Here is a 23,257-nt window from a genome sequence, read left to right as displayed (position 1 = left end):
TAGAGTACTTCAGTGAATGAATTAAGGTGGTTCTTTCATTTTTGATCTTTGATCTTGAAAACTCCTATCTTTGAATCTGGACTTCATAGTGGTGTACTCATCTTGTAGTCTGTCTACTTCTGATGTGATTCTTTTGACCCTGAGTAGTTGGCTGTGTGGTAGGTTTTCTTTTAAATGTTTTGGGTGGAAACCTCGAAAATGAAGGGTTCTGTTCACATCAGTTGGTTTCCTATAGATTTGAGTTTTAAGTCCTGTGCGGGTTATTTCAATTGTGACATCAAGGAAATTCACGCTCAGTTTGCCAATGTCCATTGTAAACTGAATTCTCTCATTACAATTGTTTATATATTCCCAAAATGTTCGAAGTTCTTGTTCAGTTCCTCTCCAAATTCCAAAAACATCATCGATATCTATACCAACTTTTGATTTTATCTTTCCACATTGGTTCATTCAGAACATGAGTACACTTGAAACAATACATAAATATGTTAGCGTAGGAGGGTGCGACTGATGACCCCCATAGAGGTACCTGAGGTTTGCAAAAAGAATTGTCCGTTGAATCTGAAGTAGTTATTAAAAAGGATGATGTTAAGTTCTATTGCCAATACTTTGTGAACATTTATTTCCCCATGTTTTAATAAAAACCATTCTAGTGCTTCAATAACTTGGTTGTGGGGAATTGAGGTGTATAGGCTGCTTACATCCATTGTAAAGAGTAGCAGGTTGGGTTCATCCATTTTTAAATTCCTGATGTTTTGTAAGAAGTGCGTGGTATCCTTTAGATAGGTTTCGTTTTTTTTTAATCGAAGGTTAGAGTGCGGTGTCAAGATAACTGCCAGGGTATGAAAAATGCTTTCTGTGCCAGCAACAATCGGTCTAAATGGAGGGTCTGTTTTTGTTTTTATGTATTTTTGGAAGGCCGTAAAAGACCGGTGTCACTGGATTTTTGTTAATCAGAAATGTACTTGTGTTTTCAGAAATCCAGTCCAAATCTTGGAATTAGTCTTCTTGATAATCTCTTTGATGTTACAAATAGGGTCCTGATCAAGTTTAAGGTAGGTGTCTTCATCAGATAGTAGTTTCAGGCAACCTTCATTGTATGTTGTGGTGTCCATGATGACTAGGGCACCACCTTTATCAGCTTTTTTGATAGTAATACTGTTGTCCTCTGCTAGGTCCTTGATGATTTTTAGCTGATTTGAAGTACCGTCTGAGTGTTATCTTTTGAAAGAGCCCTCTTTTTCTTGCATGGATCCGTCCGTCAGGATTTTTTCTGAACTTGTTCTGAGTAGAGACTTTGCTTCTCTTCTCTCTCCTTAGCGTTAGTCCTCTCACTACTTAGGGTTTACACATGTTTCATTTCTTTAGCGTTGAGACGAATGATCATTCCAGAGCTTCCACTTTATGTTCCATTGGATACTTCTTTTCAACTATGTGACCACCATAGTTGGTAAGTTACACTGTTCAATATTTACTCCATTTTGTCAAATTGCTCTTTCTGCCTTCCTAGGACCCCTCTTTTTACAGACTAGATTGGTTAGAAGCCATGTCTAAAATCCTCTTAGCAGGATTATCTAATCCTACTGCAGTTAGAAATCACTGTCTGCATCTCACTAGCTTTACCATACTTGCTGAATACATCTGACATTTAATTAGTTTTGTATTGAATAAATAATGATCGTAATGAAATTGTAATGCACACTACATATGCAGCTCTACTAAGATGCACTTTTTTCTATCTTTTTCTAGAATTTTGTGAAATATGATTCTGCCCCTGAAGAAGAGTTTATACTCAAACGCGTTGGGCCTAAAAACACTGTATACATTTTTATGAATTGTTTTTTACATGAAATCTTGTGAGCTGGGTATTTACTCCTACTGCCCCACCAACTGAACTATGGACTGCATTTAATGCATCAAATTGTTAATGTGAAATTATATATAAATAACACTGAATTCCTGATCTGCTCCACAGATACTAGATAGTGTGCAGGGGACGGGAGTTCCTGCATCTCTAGGAACAACCACTTTTTGTTCTCTTATGGCTTTGATCAAAGCAGGATCAGCTGTAGCAAATGCGACGGCTCTTTATGATCTAATTGAACATCAGAATATTTGTTATACATCAGAGACCTGGTTTACTGACAGCTCTATTTCAGCGTTCCATAAACTCGTTCCACCTACACACTTGACTAAATGGCTGAATTACCGCAACCAAAAAGGGGACGGAATCGTGGGACAAGGCCTCCCAGATTGGGAATCACAAATATCATTATTTCACCTAATATTTAGTTGAAATTATTATGCCATCAACCACCGGGCCCAACCAATATGTTCTGGGGCACTTATGCAACTTTCTCTTCACCACCGCTTTGAAATACTTTAATTTATTAGTAACCAGTGATTTTAAACGTTTGGCTGGATTTTCAATATGATACAATAACTACTACATTATCTGAAATGTTTTTCAGCCATGACTTTACCCCTCTGACAACCACCCCATCACATAGGAAAGCATGCTATCTGAATGTTTTAGCAGTGAAAGGATCTGGATTTTGCATGGTGCATACCGTACCGGTACCTTTGTCTGGTCATTTTGTTTGAATTTGTTCACTAGCATCAGCAAAGGTTTTAGAGGTCAAGAATGAAATAACGCCAGACATGTGTCGTTTGTATCAAGCATAGAGAGACTTGGATAAAATAACAAATGTGTTTGCTGCGGCCTTAACCCCTGAAGTGGTTGGGGCTGGGGAGAAAGAGGACTTTACATGGGGCTTTAGAAAGCTGGAAGAAGTGTGTAACGAATATCTGTTTTGTGCTCTATCTAAAAACATAGAGAGGCTAAACCTAAGAGGTAGTGAGTTCAGCTTTAAAAGCCTTTAAATAGCCACGTTCAAAGCAAAGTACATGCCATGGTTCCATCTCAATATTGCACCATTCAAATGTAGCGATCAGCCCTTCCTTATTTGGCTCTTATGGATTTTGTCCTAGCAGTGGTTGGTTCTTCGGTGAATTCGAAGCTGCACTATGTTAATGCCACCTTAATAGGCGTTCCTAAATCTCAGATCCAACGACCACAAGCAGCCCAAAACGTGGCAGTCGGAATGATCTTGAGGGTCTTGATGCTTAAACCAGTGGCGAATGATCAAACTCGCTGCACTGGCTAGGAGTGAACCAACGACTGACTTTAAAGTCCTTTGCCCTAATGTGTAAATGGATTAGCCCCTCTTAACTTACAAACAGGATCTCTATTTACTAGCCCATGAGATCCCTCAGATCTGAGGATAATAAATTAGTTAAAATACCATCATCCTGCTATCTTCAAAGAGGGAGGGGATGGATGGTTTTCGGTCTATGGCCCCAAATTATGGAAATCCTTGCCACAGGAATTAAGGAATATCTCCTTCCTTTTGATGTTTTGTAAAGAATTAAAAACCCAACTTTTCCAATAATTTACCTACAGCTATCTAGCCGTATCTGCATTGTCTAACCTTTAAGATCAGCGCCTAAATGCAGTTTAGTCTGCCCATAATATTGTAATGAACCAATACAATACAATATGAAATACTCCAGTAAATGGGAAGATATGTAACTGACTGTCCTAAAAAGGGAATAGAAACCTGGAACACACATCGCTTTAAACTGGCAACTGTAAAACAGCGTGTACCCGATGTGACTAAGTCCCCTGCATCATTCTGGAAGCTGCTAGGGCTGTGATTCGGGAGGCCATGTATTGCACTGAGCCAGTACATGTTGGGGACAAGGGCAGTTTACCCTGAGTTCCGATACGTGGCAGGGGAGTGTTCGTTACTCCACCGGCTGGTCTTGCATTTTGGACCCTCTCTAATAACAGTCCCAGAAGGTTGAAGGATAGGCAAAAGGAGCCCCCTTCCCACGAGAGGCTGAAGCCCATACCAGTCAGTTCCGACATCAAAGCAAGCAGATTCCCATTTAAGGGTTTATCACCGGGTTATCGAAAGGTATCTGGTACATTGCCAGCACCTCCAAAGCAACCATAGGTCAACTCCCACAGACCCTACAGTAAATCTTGCAGTCAGTATGCAGCATTCCAAATGCACAGAAGTGGGTGCAAAAGAAGCTTTTCTAGCACCACAGTACTCTGCAACAGTCAACAACCCCACAGATCCAACGTTCCCCCCCCGCCTCCCTCCACTTGAGTAAAAAAAAAGAAACTATTATCTCTCAGAATGAAAACACTACTCGGCATCTGTTCACAATTCAACTCATCCACTGGATGCACCAGAGACAGGGGCATAGTACAGTAAAACTCTTGGCGTAACTTAAATCAAAGATGGTGGATCCATCACATACAACTTTGGTCCATCCCCAAAACCAAAATCCACCCAGGTGCTTCCCCCAAAAGCTAGTTAATCCCAGCCCTTATCCAATTATGGCTTGCAGTGCAGTCTCTCAATGGAAGATCCACCTGACTGGAGGAAGGGAGAAAGTATGAAAGCCACTGGGCAGCATGGGTTGTAGGAGCAGGAGGCTCATTTTTGGTGAAGGCTGGCAGGTGGTGCAAGACAGGGGAAATGGCAGGAGCACAGGGACATCATTTCACCAAAATGCCAGGGGTAGCGGAAGTGACATCACATGACCGTTGACCTCTGACATCACACAAAGTGATGCCATTTTACCCCACCCCAAAGTGATATCACAGGAAGCGACAGAATTCGACCTTTCACCCCTTGACACCACAGGAAGTGGTATCAAATAGCATTGTTCCTCAGTACACTACAAAAAATATGTTTACGATATCACTATAATTTGATGTAAATTTCATACAAGAATGGATTGCCCCATATGTATCGTTAGGATCAGTGTGTGTGTGTGTGTGTGTATAGACCCATATTATCAAATTACTGTGAATGCAAGCAGACGTCCATGGCTAAATGATGTGTTTATTATATAGCACTTACGCTCCAGCGCTTTATATAGAAAAAAATATACACCCAATATCATCCAACCTGTGTTGGTACTCATTTATCGACCTCCGAAGGATGAAGGGCTGAGTTGAGGTGTTTAAGAACAGACTAAATCAGTGACTCACCCCTGAAGTGTGCCTGCAATAAACCTTCAATGAGTCAAGCAATTATTGTATAGAATTCTAGAAAGACACATTATTTGGTATTCCTATTCTTTCTTATTTAGGGTCAGTGCTGAAAGTGTTAGACTTGTGGGCCCTCCCCCCCCCCCTTTTTTTTTTTTTTCCCCCCTCTGGCCTGAACGAGAAAGCCAGCCACTCCAGAAGTAAAGCGCCACCCACATGGTGCTGGCCACAGCTCAGGAGCTTGCATTACAAAAGAAATTACGTTTTTTTTTTTTTTTTAGGCGTAGCAAGGGAGATCACAGGGGTAGCAAGGGAGACCTCAGGTCGCAGTTGTGCCTCTGGTGACCCCTACATGACGTCCCTGCAGGAGCATAGACTGGGGAGTTGGCAGCAGTGGAGAGTAGGAAGAGGAGGGGCCTAAAAGAGTTGGAAGAAAAGCAATCGGATTAGGAGTGGAGCAGGAGGAGTTAAGGAGGGCAGAAAGGCTGAAAACAGACATAACATCGGGAATGATTGAGCAGAGAGCTGAAATTGTCAGAGTAGGTAATACTGTTCCAGGTGGAACAGAAGGAGGTGGTAACCTTGTGACTGGAGAGGAAAGAGGTGGTGGCAACAGACAGGCAACAACACAGCAGAGTGAATAAAAGTAGGGGCTGTCACTCAAGGAGGTGTGGAAATCCAGAGTTGAGGGCTTGCCGGTAGATGCGACAGGAGGAGGGAGCTTCAGAGAACTGAGAACAGCTGTGAAGCCGACAACTGTGCTAGACAGGGTCTGGCAGTGACACAGAATCTGAGAGAGCAGTACAGAGTTAGCAAGGAGGAAATGGAGGGTGTAGGGAAGGCATGGTATCAACAGTAAGACACACACAAGTGACCACAGTTAAAGGGTGGTTATTGAACTTTCAGAAGGGTGTGATAAACGCCTATCTAAACCTAAATCTGCAAATGGGAGTAAGCTACGACCATCAAATAATAATGCATTCCTAGTGGAGTCTTGTCAAAATAAAAGGGCCTACACTAAAAAACCTATTGCCAATCCTTACCACTAATTTAGAAATAGTGTGGGGTAATGATCATAAAAAGAAGTGTTCGCAAAATGATGTTCGGGTGTTCAGGCAGTGGGCCTCCCTTCCCCACGTTTTCAGCAGAGGCAAGGCAGATAATTCAAACAAAGCACATACCCTGGCTTCTCTGGCACAAGGATACAGTTACTTTACCAGCATCAGGACCTTCTGTGTTCAAGTCTCTACTTAAGTCTGTTGATTCAGAGGACGTGATGTACAAAAACAAGATGCAAAAGTTATTTTCCTCTCACGTATTCAATTTGGGTGTTCACCCTGGATCCCCCTCTTTTGGGATCAGATCCCCTTATTACAATGTTCAGAGAATAATGTTCAGAGAATATTCTTTCCCACATGACTCGTGGTTCACCCCAGCTCCCCCCTCAGCCGGGCTTGGATCCTCTTTCTTTTACACAATTAGCCACCCTCAGCTGGGCTCGGACCACTTTCAGTGTACTTTAAACCATTTAAGTCTTTTGAATGTGCACAGGGTTTAGCTTGATCCATTGCAGGACCACTTTGATCTCAAGATTCCCTTTTCTTTACACTTAGCATGATACCAAAGAGAAATTTGAATGAGCACCCGTGATGCCGGACCACTCTGTCTACGGTATCGTTTCTCGTCTTCCCAAAGTACAGTCACTTCTTTGGTTTCCAATTATATTTGCGTCACATACGTCTCACACCTGGTGCTCTTTAGATATCTTCATACAATGTTGCTGTTTGCAACCTTGATTCAAAACACAGGCTGGTTTGGTATTAGTCTCTCCGACTCACTGGCTGTGCTGTCTTTACTGACACTGCTTTGTTGTAGGAGCCAAGGACAGTACCACGGCGGCAATCAGTCCTCCTCGCCTAGGTTATCGACACAGGAGAACCCCTGATACCTCCAACACACTATGCAGGTTTGATCAGTTTCAGTTCCTTTTCTTAGGTTTCTTACTTTCCAAGGTTCATGAAAATAACCGTCTTTAAAGGACAAGGACACTTCCTTCCTTGCAACCCTCTCCGGTCTCGCCGTTTCTCCTCGTGTTAAACTGCCGTCTTGGAACTGCTGTTTACTCGTGTGCTTTGCCTCACTCAGAATGTGCTTTCGTGCTCCACCTTTTATCTGTGTGGGGAAGTGTAATCGAAGTCTGGTGTGTGTAATTGTCTGTAATTGCCTGACCATTGTATTGGAACATGTAAGGTATACGGCTCTGGTGTTAGTCGGTTGTCGCTCACGGTAAGCTGTTCGTGAGAAAGTGTTTGTCAGGAAAATCGGTGGGGCGTTGAGTTCCTATGCATCCTACCTGGTAGGATGGGGAAAAGTTGTTATGTGAGAGGGTATAGGTGATCCTCCCGCACTGTACCACCCCCAAGAACTGGATCCAAAAGCGATGTTGGTGTCCTGGCCCCCTGGATGACAGATCCCGGGGGACAGGCGGGAGAGACACTGTCCGGTTTCTCACAAGGGCTTGCAGAAATCAAGCCACCTCTGCCTACACCCCAGGACTTTGGAACCTCCTCCCCCATTAGCATCAGACTCTTTCCCCCCACGCTCATACAATTCAGAAAAGAACTCAAAACCCACCTCTTCAAGGAGTCTCTCCTCCTCAACGCCTAAGCCATCACGCCGCCTATCACACCACCTGACTCGCTAGACGCCGCTGCCCCTCTCCTCCCCGGCACCCAGTACAGCTGTACTCCCTCTCTGTGCCCCTCTATATCCTAGGCCCGCTGTATATCTGTTCTGTTACCACTGAAATGTACTCTGTTATGCATCTGTTTATGTTGTACACCTCTGTAAAGCTCTGTTGTGTATCTGTGTTGGTGAATACCTCAGTAAAGCGCTCTGTTTTTTCTCAAAGCCACACTCAATACCATAATAATAATAATCTGAGCACAAGGAAGACCAGGGCATAGCCAGCCAGAATAAGCAGGTTCCATTGGGCCTGGTTATCCGTAGGCAGGTGATGAATGAAGATTACGGTTAGTGAGGGGGCAGGAGGCTAAGGTTCATTTATCCTGCCCATAGAAACTCCTCTCTAGGTTTGCCTGTCAGCCACTGACCAGCATTCTTGGGAGGGTTGGTGACTGCATTGGTCCAGAAGATCGAGTCCACAAAGTCTGTAGCTAACAACAAACAGAAGATGGTTTGAGAACCCCTTGGCCTATAATTCCAGAGAATGTGGTGGTATACCCTCTGGGATCTCTATAGACTGAAGAACCCAAAGGTTTGGGAACACACTGTTGTGCCAAAATGGTTGAGAAACCTTCCAGAAACAGAGGACTGAGGGGTCTGGTCCCCTGTATGGATGGGTGAGACCTTACCTGAAGGAGGTCCTCCGTTTGGTTCTAAAATGTTCTTTCGTGTACATATGGCCCCGTTAATCCCCAATTAATCCAGTAGAATGAAACCAAGTAGTCATGGTATCCTTCTTCAGCCTGTCTGTGTCGCCAACTAAATCGAAGCTACAGTGCCATGATTGACAGCTTAAAAAAAGAAACCTCTACTACCATAATTTGATCCTTGAGGCAGTTGATGAAAATTGTGACATATTTAATATCTACAAGGAACTCGCTAGCCTTGACCAAATTACCAATGACTTCCTTCCATCCCACTGTCCAACACAATTGCCTCATTTCCAGAAGAGTTCCTGGATATTCAAAACCCCATCAAACTAAATCTGAGATCACCTAGCAGAGGATGTGATTGCTGTTAGAAGACAATCAAAGGGAATGGTATCTTCCTGGTGGGCTTGATTGCTAAAATATATATTCCCAACAGTATCAGTACCTCTAAACAGTTGGATGGTCACTCCCTCATGTAAATATATGTAGACCCACACAATCCTGCAGGAAAAGCCACCCTCTTAGCAATGCTGACCCCGAAGACTGTATTGAGGATCCCCAGGGCCACTCACGGATTGCTAGTCTTTTTACTTCCGCCACCTACATTGCCACAGACACTAAAATCTGATTTGACTTCATGACCTAGTTCTTCTGCGTTACAGACATTGTTCCAAAAAGGGACTTGTGCAGTGAATTCACAAACCATAACGATTGAGTATTATAGTACATAATGGGAGAGAAAAAGTATTTGTCTGAGATAGTGGAAACTAGCTTTACAACTGGAAGACTTTGGGCGAACAGTGGGTAGATTCTGGAGTCATAAGCAGCAATGTGGGAGACCTAACAATATGCACGTCAACCCAGGAAAACCATGGGGGGATTAGGTCTGCTGGATTACAAGATGATTGGTCCCCCAATGCGTAGCTTCAGCCTGCAGAGCCACATGCCAACACAAAATCATGCATACCCTATTAAAGACCCGTGCATGATGGATGGGCCCACTGACCTTCAACCAACTGCACATGTCCACTGCCCTTGGGGCTTAGGCATCCACAGTAAGGCCCTTATTGACACAATTCCTTAGTGATGATGGATATAAATGGGAGTCCGCAATAGCACCAGTGAGGGGGTGCATGAAGAGCGATCATTGGTGAGGAGTTACATGAAGTGTGTCGGAGAGGAGGAGGAAGTGGGAAGATGACAGAGTTGAAGAAGAGATGATCGGGAGGAAGCTGAAGGGAAGATGAAGAAGGGGGGAATTGAGGCATGGAGAGGTTGGAGACTCAGGAGAGACCAAGTTGTGAGGCCAGTGTACAAACGTTTGCCTCTCTCCCTCCCCCTACCCCTCCCTTTTGGCTCCCTCCCTCCTCCTCCCTGTTGGCCCGCTCTCTGCCTCGTGCTACCCCTCTCTTTTGGCCCACTCTCTCCTCCTCCCTCCCATTTGGCCTGATCTCCCCTCTGTCCCCCCTCCCATTCGGCCCACACTCCATCTTATTTGGCTGGATTGCTCACTCTCCCTCCCCTTTTTTGGCCCGCTCTCTCCCTCCCCCCACCCCTCCTTTTTTGGCCCACTCTGTCCCTCCCTCTCCACGTTGGCCCGCTCTCTCCCTCTTCCACCCGATTTTACTTTCACCAAAATTGTAGGGATAGCTAAATCACTTGGCCTTTAACCCCCATAGTGACATCATATCAAGACGACATCTACCCTTTGACCCCAGTGTTATCAAACAGCCTTAGACCCTGATTATATTACATGGGCTGGATGAAAACCTATTTTAACTCTGCAAATAATTAATCATTTGAATTGTACCCCTGAGAATGATGATCCTATTCTTTTTCTGAATACTTTGCTTCCCAAGCTCCTGGAATTACCAGTGTCAGTTCAACTGAAAATCCAGAGAGCCCATCGGGTGGGTCAGTTCAACATGGTGTGCAGTCCTCCTCATACCAGAACTCTTATTTTTTCACTGTTAGACTACATTCATAATGAATAAAGTGAAACCGATAAAACCGCTCTTTTGGGAAGGTAAGAAGATCTTAATAACCCAAGATGTAGAGAATGTCAGGGCTGCCAGGAGAAAAGAGCTACTCGCCTTTCGACCTGCCTTGAAACAGCTAAACGCAAGATATGGCATCATACATCCTGCTATTCTTAAAGTAAACCTCAATGGACACACCGCTACCTTTTCAAAACACTAAAGACTTGAGACATTATATCCAATGCCATAAAGGCGAGGAAATGGATATGTCCAGACCAAACACTTGAATATGTATATCATACTTTACTGATTGGTACACTGAAGTTTACTCAAATACTTTCCACCATACTGGTGGCGGGGTAAGGCCAGCTGTCTCTCAAATGGCTCCCCACCCCTGTTTGTTCCTGTTTAAACATTGCTAGTGGTGACTGTATCCCATTAGTCGCTGTTCTATCTCGAGTTATTTCTATCGGTTGGATATTTCCAACGTCCATGTTGGTTTTGTCTACCCATCTCCCTTATGTGTCTATCCTCCTAGTTTTACATCATGTATGAAGATATTTCAAGGTGTCGGACCTAGTATGCTGGTTACTTTTTTGTTAAATCAAGCACTTCACTTGTGTATAAGCACTGTACAAATAAACAATTAAAATATTCCAATACTTGCTTTTGGTTGACTACCTAACTTTATCATTTCTGATTTATTTACCTTATTGTGAACCATACCACTCAAGACAACCTCTTGGAATGTTAAAGGATTACAGAACCCGGTTTAAAAGATAGTGCTCTAGCACTTTCAGAGAGCTAAGCCATCGATTGCTTGTATCCTAGAAACCGATCTCTCACAAGTAGAAGCAGCCAGCCAAACTCGCGTCTATGGGTGGGTCAAGTATTTTCAAGTGCAGCAGATGGCAAAAACAATGGTGTTATCCTCATTAATAAAGCATTCAATTTTAAAATTAGAGCAACTGACTCTGACATAGGTAGGCGGGTACTGGTTAAGATGTTAGTGGAATTTATTGAATATACCATCCTCAACATCTATGGTCCAACATCTCCTGACCCTTCCTTCTGGTTACAGCTAAGAAACCACATTATAGAATCAAATCCTCAGAATCATATTGTGTGCAGTGATTGTAATGAGATTTGTGATCCTTTCATCTAGTGTACGGCTCAGAAATACCAAATCCCACCTGCAATTCACAAACTTTGTATCTGAACCGCATGGCGTATAACTCATCCTTCTAATCTTGAATATACTTTCTTTTCCAGCCCACAACTCCTTTCCTTCTCTAGATTAGATTATATATTAATTTCTAAATCTATGGCTCACCTTCGCTTTAATGCCCAAGTTAAATGTATATCCCTCTCGGACCACGCGCCAGTCCACATTCCACTGACAACGTCCTCAAAACCTCACCTTTCTAATAGATGGAGATTGAATGCACCCATTTTGAAAGATGAACTACTTACTCCCTTTATTACTAAGCAGCATAATAATTGTTCCTTAGAAAATAAAAGCCAAGCTACGTCCATTGCAAATTACTGGGATTTCTATGAAGCTGTAGTTGTGGTCATATTCTTTCTTTTGTCGCCAATAAAAATCAAAAAATCAAACCAGTATCGTATAACATTCTTACACAACTCACAGCCCTTAAATCACATTATTCACAAACCAATACTATGTCAGACCCTCTCTATCTTCTGGGGAGCAGGAGCCCCCCCTCCTACTGCTGGAGCAGTGGCCACCACCCCTTGCAGAACAGCTGGGGCTACATCCCTCTCCAAGGTATGCTAATAGGTCCAGTAGCGACTTTCTGAGCATTTCAGAGTTCAGCAATGCTTCGTTTTGAAAATCTGCACACCGCCGCCTAAATTGATGAAATTGTGCATCCCACCGTGAGAAGCTGTCCCTGCGAGCACCAGGCGTCTCCTGCAACAGTATTGGGCATTTCACCATTGATCACCATGAGGCTCAGCATCTCCAAAATGGCCACCCGTGATATTTCCTGCACCCTGCAAGCCTAACTTCCTCATGCTACTATGAGCGCGACGTGATTGGCCTCCACCACCTACTTCTAAGCCTATGACATCGCCGGCAGGCGAGCGCCGGCCCACCAGCAAAGGCACACCTCTAAGGCTATGACCCCTGTCGTGAGCCTGTCTGGAGCCGGATGAGCCACTGCCCGCTGCTCTCCAGACTTCTCGTATCCAGTCCAGACCTCAAAGGGTAAGCCCTCCACTACTGCGCACATACCCTGCTCGGTATTGCTGTTCCCTATCCCATCCCATTCCATACCACGCGCAAAGCCCGCCCGCCCTTGTGTGACCGTGCCCCCCCCATCTCCTCCTGCTGCCACGGACCTACCTGTGCACCGGCTTCGCGCACGGATCATCTGCTTTTGCCGTAACCTACCCCCTTTCCCACATGCACTGCCTTAGTGCCTGGGCCCGCGGAACATAGATCCTGGTGCATGTGCCTCTACGCACTACACCACCGTTCCCCTGGGTCTATTGGGATAGAGACACGCATCCCACGCCTTCGTCCAACCAAATGAGCGTCACCTCCACCAGACTGTGCCCTACCAGCAACACATATGCAAAACTCAGCATCTTGTGCCACACATGTCTTGTTATCTGATTGCAGCGCCTATTACTTACCTGTATTGCCATTTGCTATATGCACTCTGCACCATCTGTGTTGCATTTTAATTGTTTGCACTGCTTTTGGATTGTTGCTTTCTGCACTAGCTGCTCCGCCAATTGATTGTTGATCCCTGCTGTACTGCCATTTGATAATTGCATCTAGCTATTAGCTGCTCCCCATCTGACTGCTGCCTTATGCACCTAGTTGTAATGCCACTGACACTTGCATCTAGCTACGAGCTGCCTCGACATCCTATCGCAGCACTCTACACCCATACTCACCATGCAACGCCCTCAACCTACCAACACATCAGCTGCCCTCCACACGTTCCCCTCCAACATCCTACCCACCTACTTCCTACCCTCATTCTTCAGTAAAAGCAACATCACTGCTAACTCTCCTACACCCACTATAGCAACATGCACCAGACCCACTAACATCACAAATCAACTTCTGGGACTCTGTTTCAGGTACCCCAACACCTCCCCTCAAGCTCCACCCAACCCACTCAAAACTACAGAAACGCCTACTCACATAGCCAAACCAACCACACCCACATCAGTCCCGACGCACCTTAACCCTGCACCTGCTCCACACACCACCACCCCTTCCACATCCCAGCCACCACACAACCTTCAGTGTGCCTTATCGCTAGATCCATCCCTGCTCATGCCACTGAAATCCACGAACTCCTAATCAACCTGGACCTCGACATCCTAGCCATCACTGAGACCTGGCTACATAGTGCAGCAGGGCCAGCCCTCAACCCTGCCATCCCACAGGGATACTCCATCATCAGGCAAGACCGCCTCTCCTCAGTAGGAGGTGGGGTAGCACTCATTCTGAAAGACCACCTAGGGGCCAGACAAATCACATCTAACCTAGGTGATAACAGATTCCCTTGCTATAGAAATCGCCCTCTCCCCCCAACTCCGCCAACCTCATCTACCGTCCTCCTGGCCCACTATCAGAATTCCAAGAGAACCTCTTACGCCTTACAGAAAATCTAAAAACTACCTCCAAAACCATCCCTTTAGGTGAGATTAACCTTGGATTCAATGACAAAAAGGACAAGCCAGCCAAAACCCTCTCACTAAAGGAACTAGGCTTCGACCAAAAAATAAGCTTGCCCACTCATGACAAAGGCCGCATCCTTGATTGGATAGCCGACCACAACTGTCAGATTGACATTAGGTCCATTACCCCCATTCCTTGGACAGACCACCGCCTCATTCACTTCCACATCCCCACCGAGTCTAAGACAAAAAAGCCTAACCCTATCCCTCCAGACTTGGCAAGGTGCGCCAAAAATCTCACTAAAGATAACATACCGCACCTCAGCGCCCTCACAACAGACCTCTGACCCATCAGTACTAGCAGATATTTATAAGCACACCATAGCAATTGCTATTGACAACATTGCCCCTCTACAGAACAAAAAAGCCAAAACAGTGAAACACAAACACTTGGTTCTCAGCGGAACTAAAAGAGCTACGCTCTCAGAAGAGGAAAGCTCTCAACACCTGGCAGAAACTACCCTCCACAGCCACCCTATCCTCCTACAAAAAAAATCACCTCGCAATACAAGAAAGCTATAATTACAGCCAAGTCAGCTTCCTACAATGAAAGCATCACTAATGCTAGATCTGAATCCAAAGAACTCTTCGCTATTTTCAAAGAACTCGCCATACCAGTTACCAAATCCCAAGATATTACTAAAGATCAGACTTGGTGTAACTCTATACAATCTGCCCCTTTGAACAAAATTGAACTCCTACAAGAAAAAAATTAAGGAACACCACAAATCTATCTCAGCACACTAAAACTACCAACAGCACTGAACACCTGCTCACCTCCAGCTCAAAGCACCCACCCGCCAAAGCCCCCAGAACCCCCTTCAAATTCAGGGAAGTAACAGAACAGGAAGTCATTGAGATTATGAACAGGATTAAACCATCTAACTGCAAAGGAGATCCCTGCCCAGCCAGTCTCATCAAAGACTGCAAAGAAACACTTGCCCCCTTTCTCAAATCCTTCATCAACTCCTCCTTCAAGCCAACACAGTTCCAGACAGTCTAAAAGAAGCCTGGGTACGCCCCCCTCTTAAAAAGAAAAAAAATAAATAACTCTCGACCCAGAAATTACTTCTAACTATAGGCCTATTACCACAGTGTCTTTCCTGCTCAAGATCCTGGATAAAGTTGCCTATACACAAATTCAGGAATACCTAGAAACCATCCATTTCTCAGGCAAAAGACAGTTGGGCTTCCGCCCAGGTCACGGGACAGTCAGCCTTACTTGACTTAAAAATACAACTTGGTGACATCATGGACAAAGGCAAACCTGCACTCCTTCTCCTACTCTCTGTCCGCCGCCATTGGCCTTGTCAACCACGATATCTCAGGCATGCACCTAAAAAATTAAGCCAATTTTCCCCAGAAGCCATCGCTTGGGTGGCCTCATTTTAAACAGAAGACTCATGAAGGTCTTCTCTGACACAGCCTCTGCATCCCCGATCATCCACTGTGGCGTCCCTCAGGGCTCCTGCACCGCCCCCACACTCTACAATATATTTACCCTCCCACTTTTCAGTGATCTTGACTGTTGCAACATAGCGTACACTAACTACGCGGACGATACGCAGGTTCTGCTCCCACTAACTGGGACCTATGAAGAAGATGCGACAGCCCTAACCAAAATTTACACAGCCATCCAAACCTGGATGGCTGCCAACGCCCTCTGCCTAAACGGGGACAAAACGGAAATCCTTATAGTAGGTACTACTGAAACGCTCAACAAATTCCCACCGCAATATAAAACCTTTAACATCGACAATTCCATCATTAGTCTCCAAGACTGTCAAAACCCTAGGTGTCCACCTAGATGCCTCATTATCCATGTCTCGACAGGTCAACGCCATAGCCGCCTCCTCTGCACTCACCACCAAGATGATCAACGCAGTCAAACCCTTTCTCTCCACCAAAAACTGCCTAGCCAGAGCGACAATAGGTACTAAACTTGACTATTATAATGCCCTATTCCTAGGCACCTCTGTCAAGCTAAAGAAAACTCCAAATCATGCAAAACACGCTCCGGGCAGCGCTATCCATTCCCAAAAGGGAACACATCTCCCAAGCAAGGAAAGAGGCCCGCTGGCTACTGGTTAAGGAACGTATACTCTTTAAAACCATAGCCATCACACACAGATGCCTTACATCTGATTCCCCACCCTAACTCTCTGAAAGAATCACCCTCAACTCCTCTAACCGACCCACTAGAGCCCACGTGCCAACCAGATCTACGTTCCATCATTTAAAAGGACCAAAGCCGGAGGGTCTAGCTTCCAACACTGCGCACCCAAAAAGTGGAATGCCCTGCCAACTTCACTAAGGAATGAAAATTCATACACCACCTTTCGCAAAAACCTAAAAACCTTCCTGTTTCTTTAATGCTCTACTACCAGCCAGTATAATTATGCTACCGCACTGTAACCATAGCACAGCATATTTGACCCGCTCTGACCGCTATTACTTGTCACTCTCCATGCTACACTACGAGTATGTAATCTGCTTTACCGTTGCAACTGTCTAAGTCCTACCCGTGTCAAGTTCAAGCTCGCTGTAACAGCGCCACGATGCCTCAGGGCAGTTTCTGTGCGCTTTATAAATGCAAATAAATGTCAATTTTGAATATTACATTGCTTAGAAAGCAAACTCTCCACAGCAATTTCCCAAACTAGAATCGTACTCGCTAAATATGGCAAATTCTCAGTAGTCCCAGCGCTAACTTACTACAACCAGAAAGTGACGGCAATAATCTTTTATGGATCAGAGACAAGAGATATTTCCTGAAATCTGGTGGAAAATCGAAAGGAAATTCTGGAGGCGTGTTCTAAACCTTCCTCAATGCCCACCGGTGGCCCTGTATGGCATATACCTATGGAGGTTGTGTGCCCTTTTTTTGAAAATGCAGTCTGGCCCTAAATCAGACATGTTACTTAGTATATTATCAGTGTATGTGTTTTCTTCAAAGCACACATTTATAGTGGGAAACTAATATTGTAAACATACTCGCGGATGCAGACATACTGCTGGATCTCTTGTTGGATAATCCAGCATGTGCCAAATCAGTCATTTCAATTTGTCTGGATCAAAAAACCACGCTCAATGTCAAGCCTATGGCGATTTCAGGAATAATCCCTTTAATGATCAAAAAACCCCTGCTCAATGGCCCTATATTTGATGAAATGTCTATCACCTGCACATAGATAGATCTGCTTTCTTGCGCATAAGGTTTAAATTGTGGCCTAGAAATGATTTCCTAGCGAGACGGAAAACTATCAACAAAAATAAATAACATTTGTCGATTTTGTTTGAGAGAATTGGCCGTACACTGCCTGGGGCAGCATCTTCTGCAAACAAAAAAATAAGGAACTCTTACTGTTGGGTGGAATCGAAAGGGTGCTCGATACTTGTGCCTCTAAGCTTTGTAATGTTTGTAAAGAATTCTATCCTTGGAAAGTATTTATCCCAATGCTCTGCTGACTGTTCGGAGCAAACACTTTCCATTGCCTCCAGGTGCAGCAGAAGTGGCTGCAGAAGACTTGAGAAATTGACGTGTGAAGATGCCATTCTTTTTAGAATGGAAGGTCCCACTTTGCTCTGTCGCTCATGTAAAGTGTCTAATAATTACTAAGTCACTCTTCCGTGAAGCTGCAAAGACTATTAAGAAGGCACATGACTCAGACGGTTTTTGAAATTACAAATGCATTAAGAGAAATTGTATGCATGAGGCTAGTTGGATTACACTGCAACAGCCTTCTAATAGTGCTCAACTAAAGAACTGTTTTGGTTTCTTTCCCCAGTGCCTCTTTCAGGTCTCATGACTCTGCAGGAAGTTGTGGTCCCAATCATTGACCACCAGACCTGTGATCAACTCTACCACATTGGGTCTTGGATAAGCACCAACACGCCAATTATTCTGAGTGACATGATATGTGCTGGATACCAAGAAGGCGGAAAGGACTCTTGCCAGGTAAGTGATTTCACAATGTCGTGATCTGGTGACTGAATTTTCAGGCTGAGTAAATTCATGTAACGAATAATTGGTTTGGATGAGGGTCCCTGGTCAATGTGTAACCTCCTTATAGCTGCAATCTGGTCTGAGAGAGGAACTCTGACCAGAAATGTACCCTTTGATACCTGTAAACCGATAAGAGTTGAGGTGTTAGGCCAGGAAGTGACCACATTGTACAAGCCATTGACTGAGCGGAGAGACCGGGTTAGAAAGTATCTTCTAATCTGTTCAATTAGGTGGGGGAGACGGCTTGACCCTTGATGTGACGACAGTCTTGTTAAAATTAAATGTATCACGACCTCTAGTGAGTTTGATCACAGACAAACTGAATCAATATATTAAAGTCGCGGTTTCAGGTCTCCAAGTATACCGCATGAGGTACAAATTGGCGAAATTTGAAAAAAAAATCACTTTTTGATCAACCACAATAGTTGGGAGAGGAATGTCAGGAAAAGGAATGATGAGCAGTTGTAGATGCACTGTTGGCGAGCTGACCTGCCTTTTATTGTTTTAATGCCAAAGTGAACACCCAGTTCTCTGTGAAGAAGCTGTCCAAAGATGTTTTTTAACATAACGATATTAGTTAGCTGCAATTTTGTCTGGGTTTAAAATGTCTACTAGAAGTGTCCTCCTGCATGTAGTTGCGAGTGAGAAGTCAAGACATGTGCCCGTTACTGGATCCGTTGCATAATCTAATGGCCAGATGTGGTAAAGTCTGTAGTTGCTGCAATCCATACGAGCTGGTTAACCTTGTCGCTGCCGGTCGGGGGTACAGTGGAAGACTTTAGGGTCGTAGACTGGATTAACGCAAGGCTTTCGTTTGGACCAACACACAGGTTGCGGTTGAAGGATAGGTAAAGAAATGAAGACGTGTCCATCAGAGCATGAGTTAGACTAATGAGACAAGTAAAATTAATATTCATAGTGTCCGGGGCTCGGCTTTTGGTAGGTCTGTGGTGCCGTGTTCTAAAATCCTATTGGGTAACAGTAGATGGTCTGGGTGATCTCTCTTGAGTCCTTTGCAGTTCTCACGGTTCTTCGCAATCCCCTAACAGCTGTAGGTGTACGATGGCCCTCCTATGAGTGGTTGCCTTGGGGGCTGAACAGTCTTTCTTCTTACTCTTTAGTGTACTGATGTTGGCATTGTCTTGGGATGGGGGGTTTCCTCCTGAGTCGGGACCTGACTTGTGGGTTGGCTGTGGTATCCTACAAGCCCCCATCGGCTCAGGCATAGAGAACTCCAAATGTGGGCAAACTGCCTTTCCCCATCTGAAAAATGGCTTCTGACCTTGCTGGAACGCTGTGTTCGTGGTATTTCTAGGGTTCTAGTGTTTTGAAAACATCTGCTTTAGCCATTGCACCCTGGTGGTAGGATTTGAATACCACTCGTCCTTATTGCTGACAGACAGCACTGCAGTTAATGGCAGAGGGTTCTGGCAATGGACTGGCGCACATGAGCTGCAACGTTTTACCCCTTAACCCTACTTTTTCCTTTGTCGTGTAACACTGCAACCATAGGCCTTTTGACACTGGATCACCTTTTCCCTTGCAGAGTTGTTGAATTAACAGCCTGCACTTGGAGAGCGTTGTACACTACAAATTCCACACGCACAATGTGATCTTCAGTATAATGTATCCAATGGTGATGGTTGAAATCGTTTTACAGGGCAGCTGTATAAACGTATTTTATTCGAGCCCATGAAACCTACAGCTCTGAAGCAACGTGGAGCAGGCCACCACAGTTTAACGGGGACCCTGGGGCCCCGGAATGCCCACTAGTGCTGTAATGTACTATATGGAGGAGGAATATGGGGGTGGGGTGGTCCTTCAGAGTTCCAATATACTTCTACAGCTGCAGGTCTGACAAACGGGGATCCATGTAGGTGCATACCTTCCCCACGTTCACGCAAAGGCACCCAACTCGCAAGGCCGCTCTGCAGAAAGGAGGCCTTTGAGGTATATGGGGAGCAAGTGCCCTTGGGCTCCGACATCTGCTGCCCCATTAGAGATGGGCAGGAGAAAGGTGGCGCAGCAGCGAGCACACGGCCAAAGCGCTACAGTTCATGCAAATCCCTAACCTTTCTTACGCAGCATCCCCGACGCCGAGGAGCTATGATCCAGAGCACTCGTCACAAGAACCAATGGCGGGGTGCAGCAAAGAAACCACAAAATGGCAAACCGGATCTTTAAGCCCTCTCTCACCGTCAGTAGGGTAATGTGCTCCCCCAATCACTGCAGGAAGGAAACTGGGTGCACACACCGGCAGCACTAAATGAACACAGCCATTGCCCGACACCAGCAACATAATGTAAAAAGGATGCATTCTGGGGCACAATGAGAGGGGCTAGGAATGGTCCAATCCGGGTTATTGTACAATCAAGGCCCAATATGAAAACCTTGGGAAATGGAGAAAATGGTAGTGAGGAGGGTGATCCTGGAGAACGAGAGAGTGGGGAAGGAGAAACCCATGGGCTATATCCCAGATTTGGGATAATAACAAACCTAAGGGAGGGCAACTTGCTACAAGCCTGAGGAGGACTGTTTAATCAGATCCTGGCTGAAACCATCTCCAAAGGGGTACCAACTGGTGAACACATTCTGGGGGCTGTAACCCAGACCCTGGCAGGATCCTGAGATTCTAGGAGAAAACGCAGAACCTGTTCTGGCTAGACGGCTTGCTCAGGTCAGACACAGGCTGGTGGGAGGTAATAATAATACAGCCTGACAAAGACCTGGTAAAGGGGGAGAAATGCATGCTGATAACAAACACCCCAAACAAGTTCTTGATCATTTTTGAAGAACAAAAATGTTTAGCACTTGTTCCATTATTCCCTATTTCTCTTTTCCAGCTGAATGGCCCGTATCAAGGTAAGGACAATACCCTACTTCACAGGATCCGTCTAGGATCCGATTAAGAAACCACAGCGAAGGGCCATGTTAAAGGAGCACTCCATTCTTGTTCTGAAGTTGGAATTCATCTCTGTGATTTACTATATTGCACCACTAGAATTAAAAAAAAAAGAGCTTTGTGGGAATCTCCCAAACTGGAAAGCATTTGTTATGAATCCTTTTATAAAAAAGTTTGAACATTTTAAAAATTGCAGTATTAATGGAGCTGTTCTTTCCTTTCTTTTGTCTAGGGAGACTCTGGGGGACCCTTGGTCTGTAACATTGATGGTGCATGGTTCCTGGCGGGTGTCGTAAGCTGGGGTGACTTGTGTGCGCAACGCAACCGCCCTGGGGTCTACACGCTGGTCTCGGCCTATGGCAGCTGGATTCTACAAAATGCACCGGAAGCGAGGTTGGGTCTTGTCAACATCACTGGGAATGGCTGCGAGAGGAGGACTGTGTTTATTTCTTCACTGGTCCCAGTTTTTATCGTCATCTGGCGTGCCCTTTGAAAAGGACCATCCCCATTTGCTCTGCCTCCTTTTGTAAGGTTCCTAGATGATCCCCACCCTTAGCCACGCTGAAACGTCTATGCCAAGGCCAGTCTTTTGATAGTGAAGACCAAAGAGTAGGGGCTGGGGATCAGTGGAAGGACCCCCTTATCGAATGCGTAGATCCAACATTGCAGATCACACACACTCCAAGATGAGACCTTCCAAACAATTCGAAAAATTTCGCAAACGGTGGGCAAGGTTTTCGTTTACCTACAAATCGTTTTAGCTTCAGGAATGTTAACCAGTGTGGCAGTGTGTTTCAAAATGCATGAAATTGTTTCACAAGAACAGGTTCTCCAATGCACCTTGGACCAAGTTAAAAGTGGATCCCGGACCACAATTAAATAAGTATGTCAGCTGATGAACTGGTGAAAAGAAACACTGTCCTCCCCTCACCCCTTAGTTTGTCTTCGCAACTTCAAAAGGTTTGTTTGGTCTGGACACCTGTTCACTTCACTTTATCTGGCATCCCCTCCACGTACTTAGTTTGCTATGCAGTGTGATAAGTAGAATGAGAAGCTTGAACCTACAAAGAAGGATCCAGGCCAAAGAAAACACTGGTGTAGATCATGACACATTTTCTGGACGTTTTAGGTTTGTAAGAAACTCCTTCAATAATTTCCCCAACCTTTAACAAAGATGCAGCACGCAAACGCCCCAAAAATTCCATTCAATTACAAGTGTCATTGCCACGCCTTGGGATATGCGTGCTGTGGCCAAAAGAGCTTAGGTTGCGGAGGAGGACTGCATCGGTGTCCAGGGTAGGCATAGAGTCCCTCGCTGTAGATCAGAGCCCTCGATTTAGTCTTAACGGCTTCAGGGCCAATGTATCTTTGGCTCCTGTTTACAATGTTCTATCTTTTGTCGTTTCCGCATTGCATTTGTATTTTATAGCTGTTTTTATAATAAGTTATTCATTGTACAGTGTGCGTATGTTTACACATGCAAAACCTCTTCCAATTATCACTCCTCCTAGTGTCTTTGTATTCCTGTCCTAACTGTTGCCTGTGACTCGCCCCTCGTTTTGTAATCTAATGATTTTCATTTGTCAATCTGGGAACAAATTATTTAAAGGCATTTTGTGAATAAATTGACTTGTCCAGTCTACCATTGTTTTCTGAATTTGGGAATGTTGCTCAGTTGGCGAAGGGCCATGATTTTGGTGCCAATGTAAAAGGTCCCCCTACATTTTTGGTGGCTACAATTATGTAGAATGTTTGCTGAATATGCTTTATACTCTGACCCTACAGTGTCTTATTTGGGAGTTTGTCAAATCCTCTAACTTTCTCTCTGATCATCTAAATCTTCCATCAAAAAGCGTTTGCAGAATACGTTTTTCTCATTTGTTGGAATGTGGTAACCTGGGTGGCAGTGCTTTACGCACCCCTATGGCACCTTGCAGACCCTGATACACTGCACCCCTTTCTGCCAGCAAAGTAGTCAGTTGATATCATTTGGTGCCCTGTATGGAGCCCGCGGATTGTTCTGGCACCAAGTCCTGCCTCTGCCATGGGAGGAAATCCTGCGGAACCACTCCACCTTGCAAATTGAAGTTCTGTTCTGTCCTGTCCTATCAAGTGCAACACTTGATTTGCTGAAGCACTTTACTTGCACATAGCCAGGCGGCTTAGTGAGCCTGCTCCGCT

The 23,257-nt window shown here is 44.8% G+C and overlaps 1 protein-coding gene across 1 annotated transcript in view; it reads left to right on the top strand.

Annotated features, from left to right (window-relative positions):
- Positions 1-22,716, top strand: part of LOC138580910 (serine protease 33-like) — a 130,856-nt gene extending 108,140 nt beyond the window's left edge. The window contains exons 5-6 of the mRNA XM_069651840.1: positions 17,957-18,126; positions 21,309-22,716. Coding sequence (XP_069507941.1) covers positions 17,957-18,126; positions 21,309-21,569 — 431 coding nt within the window. The 3' untranslated portion in view covers positions 21,570-22,716. The remainder of the gene's footprint in view (positions 1-17,956; positions 18,127-21,308) is intronic.
- Positions 22,717-23,257: the final 541 nt, after the last annotated feature.

The sequence above is a fragment of the Ambystoma mexicanum genome, chromosome 3p (genome assembly GCF_040938575.1).
Source record: "Ambystoma mexicanum isolate Mex_15411 chromosome 3p, UKY_AmexF1_1, whole genome shotgun sequence".
Taxonomy (NCBI): domain Eukaryota; kingdom Metazoa; phylum Chordata; class Amphibia; order Caudata; family Ambystomatidae; genus Ambystoma; species Ambystoma mexicanum.
This window is presented reverse-complemented; position numbering and strand designations above follow the sequence as displayed.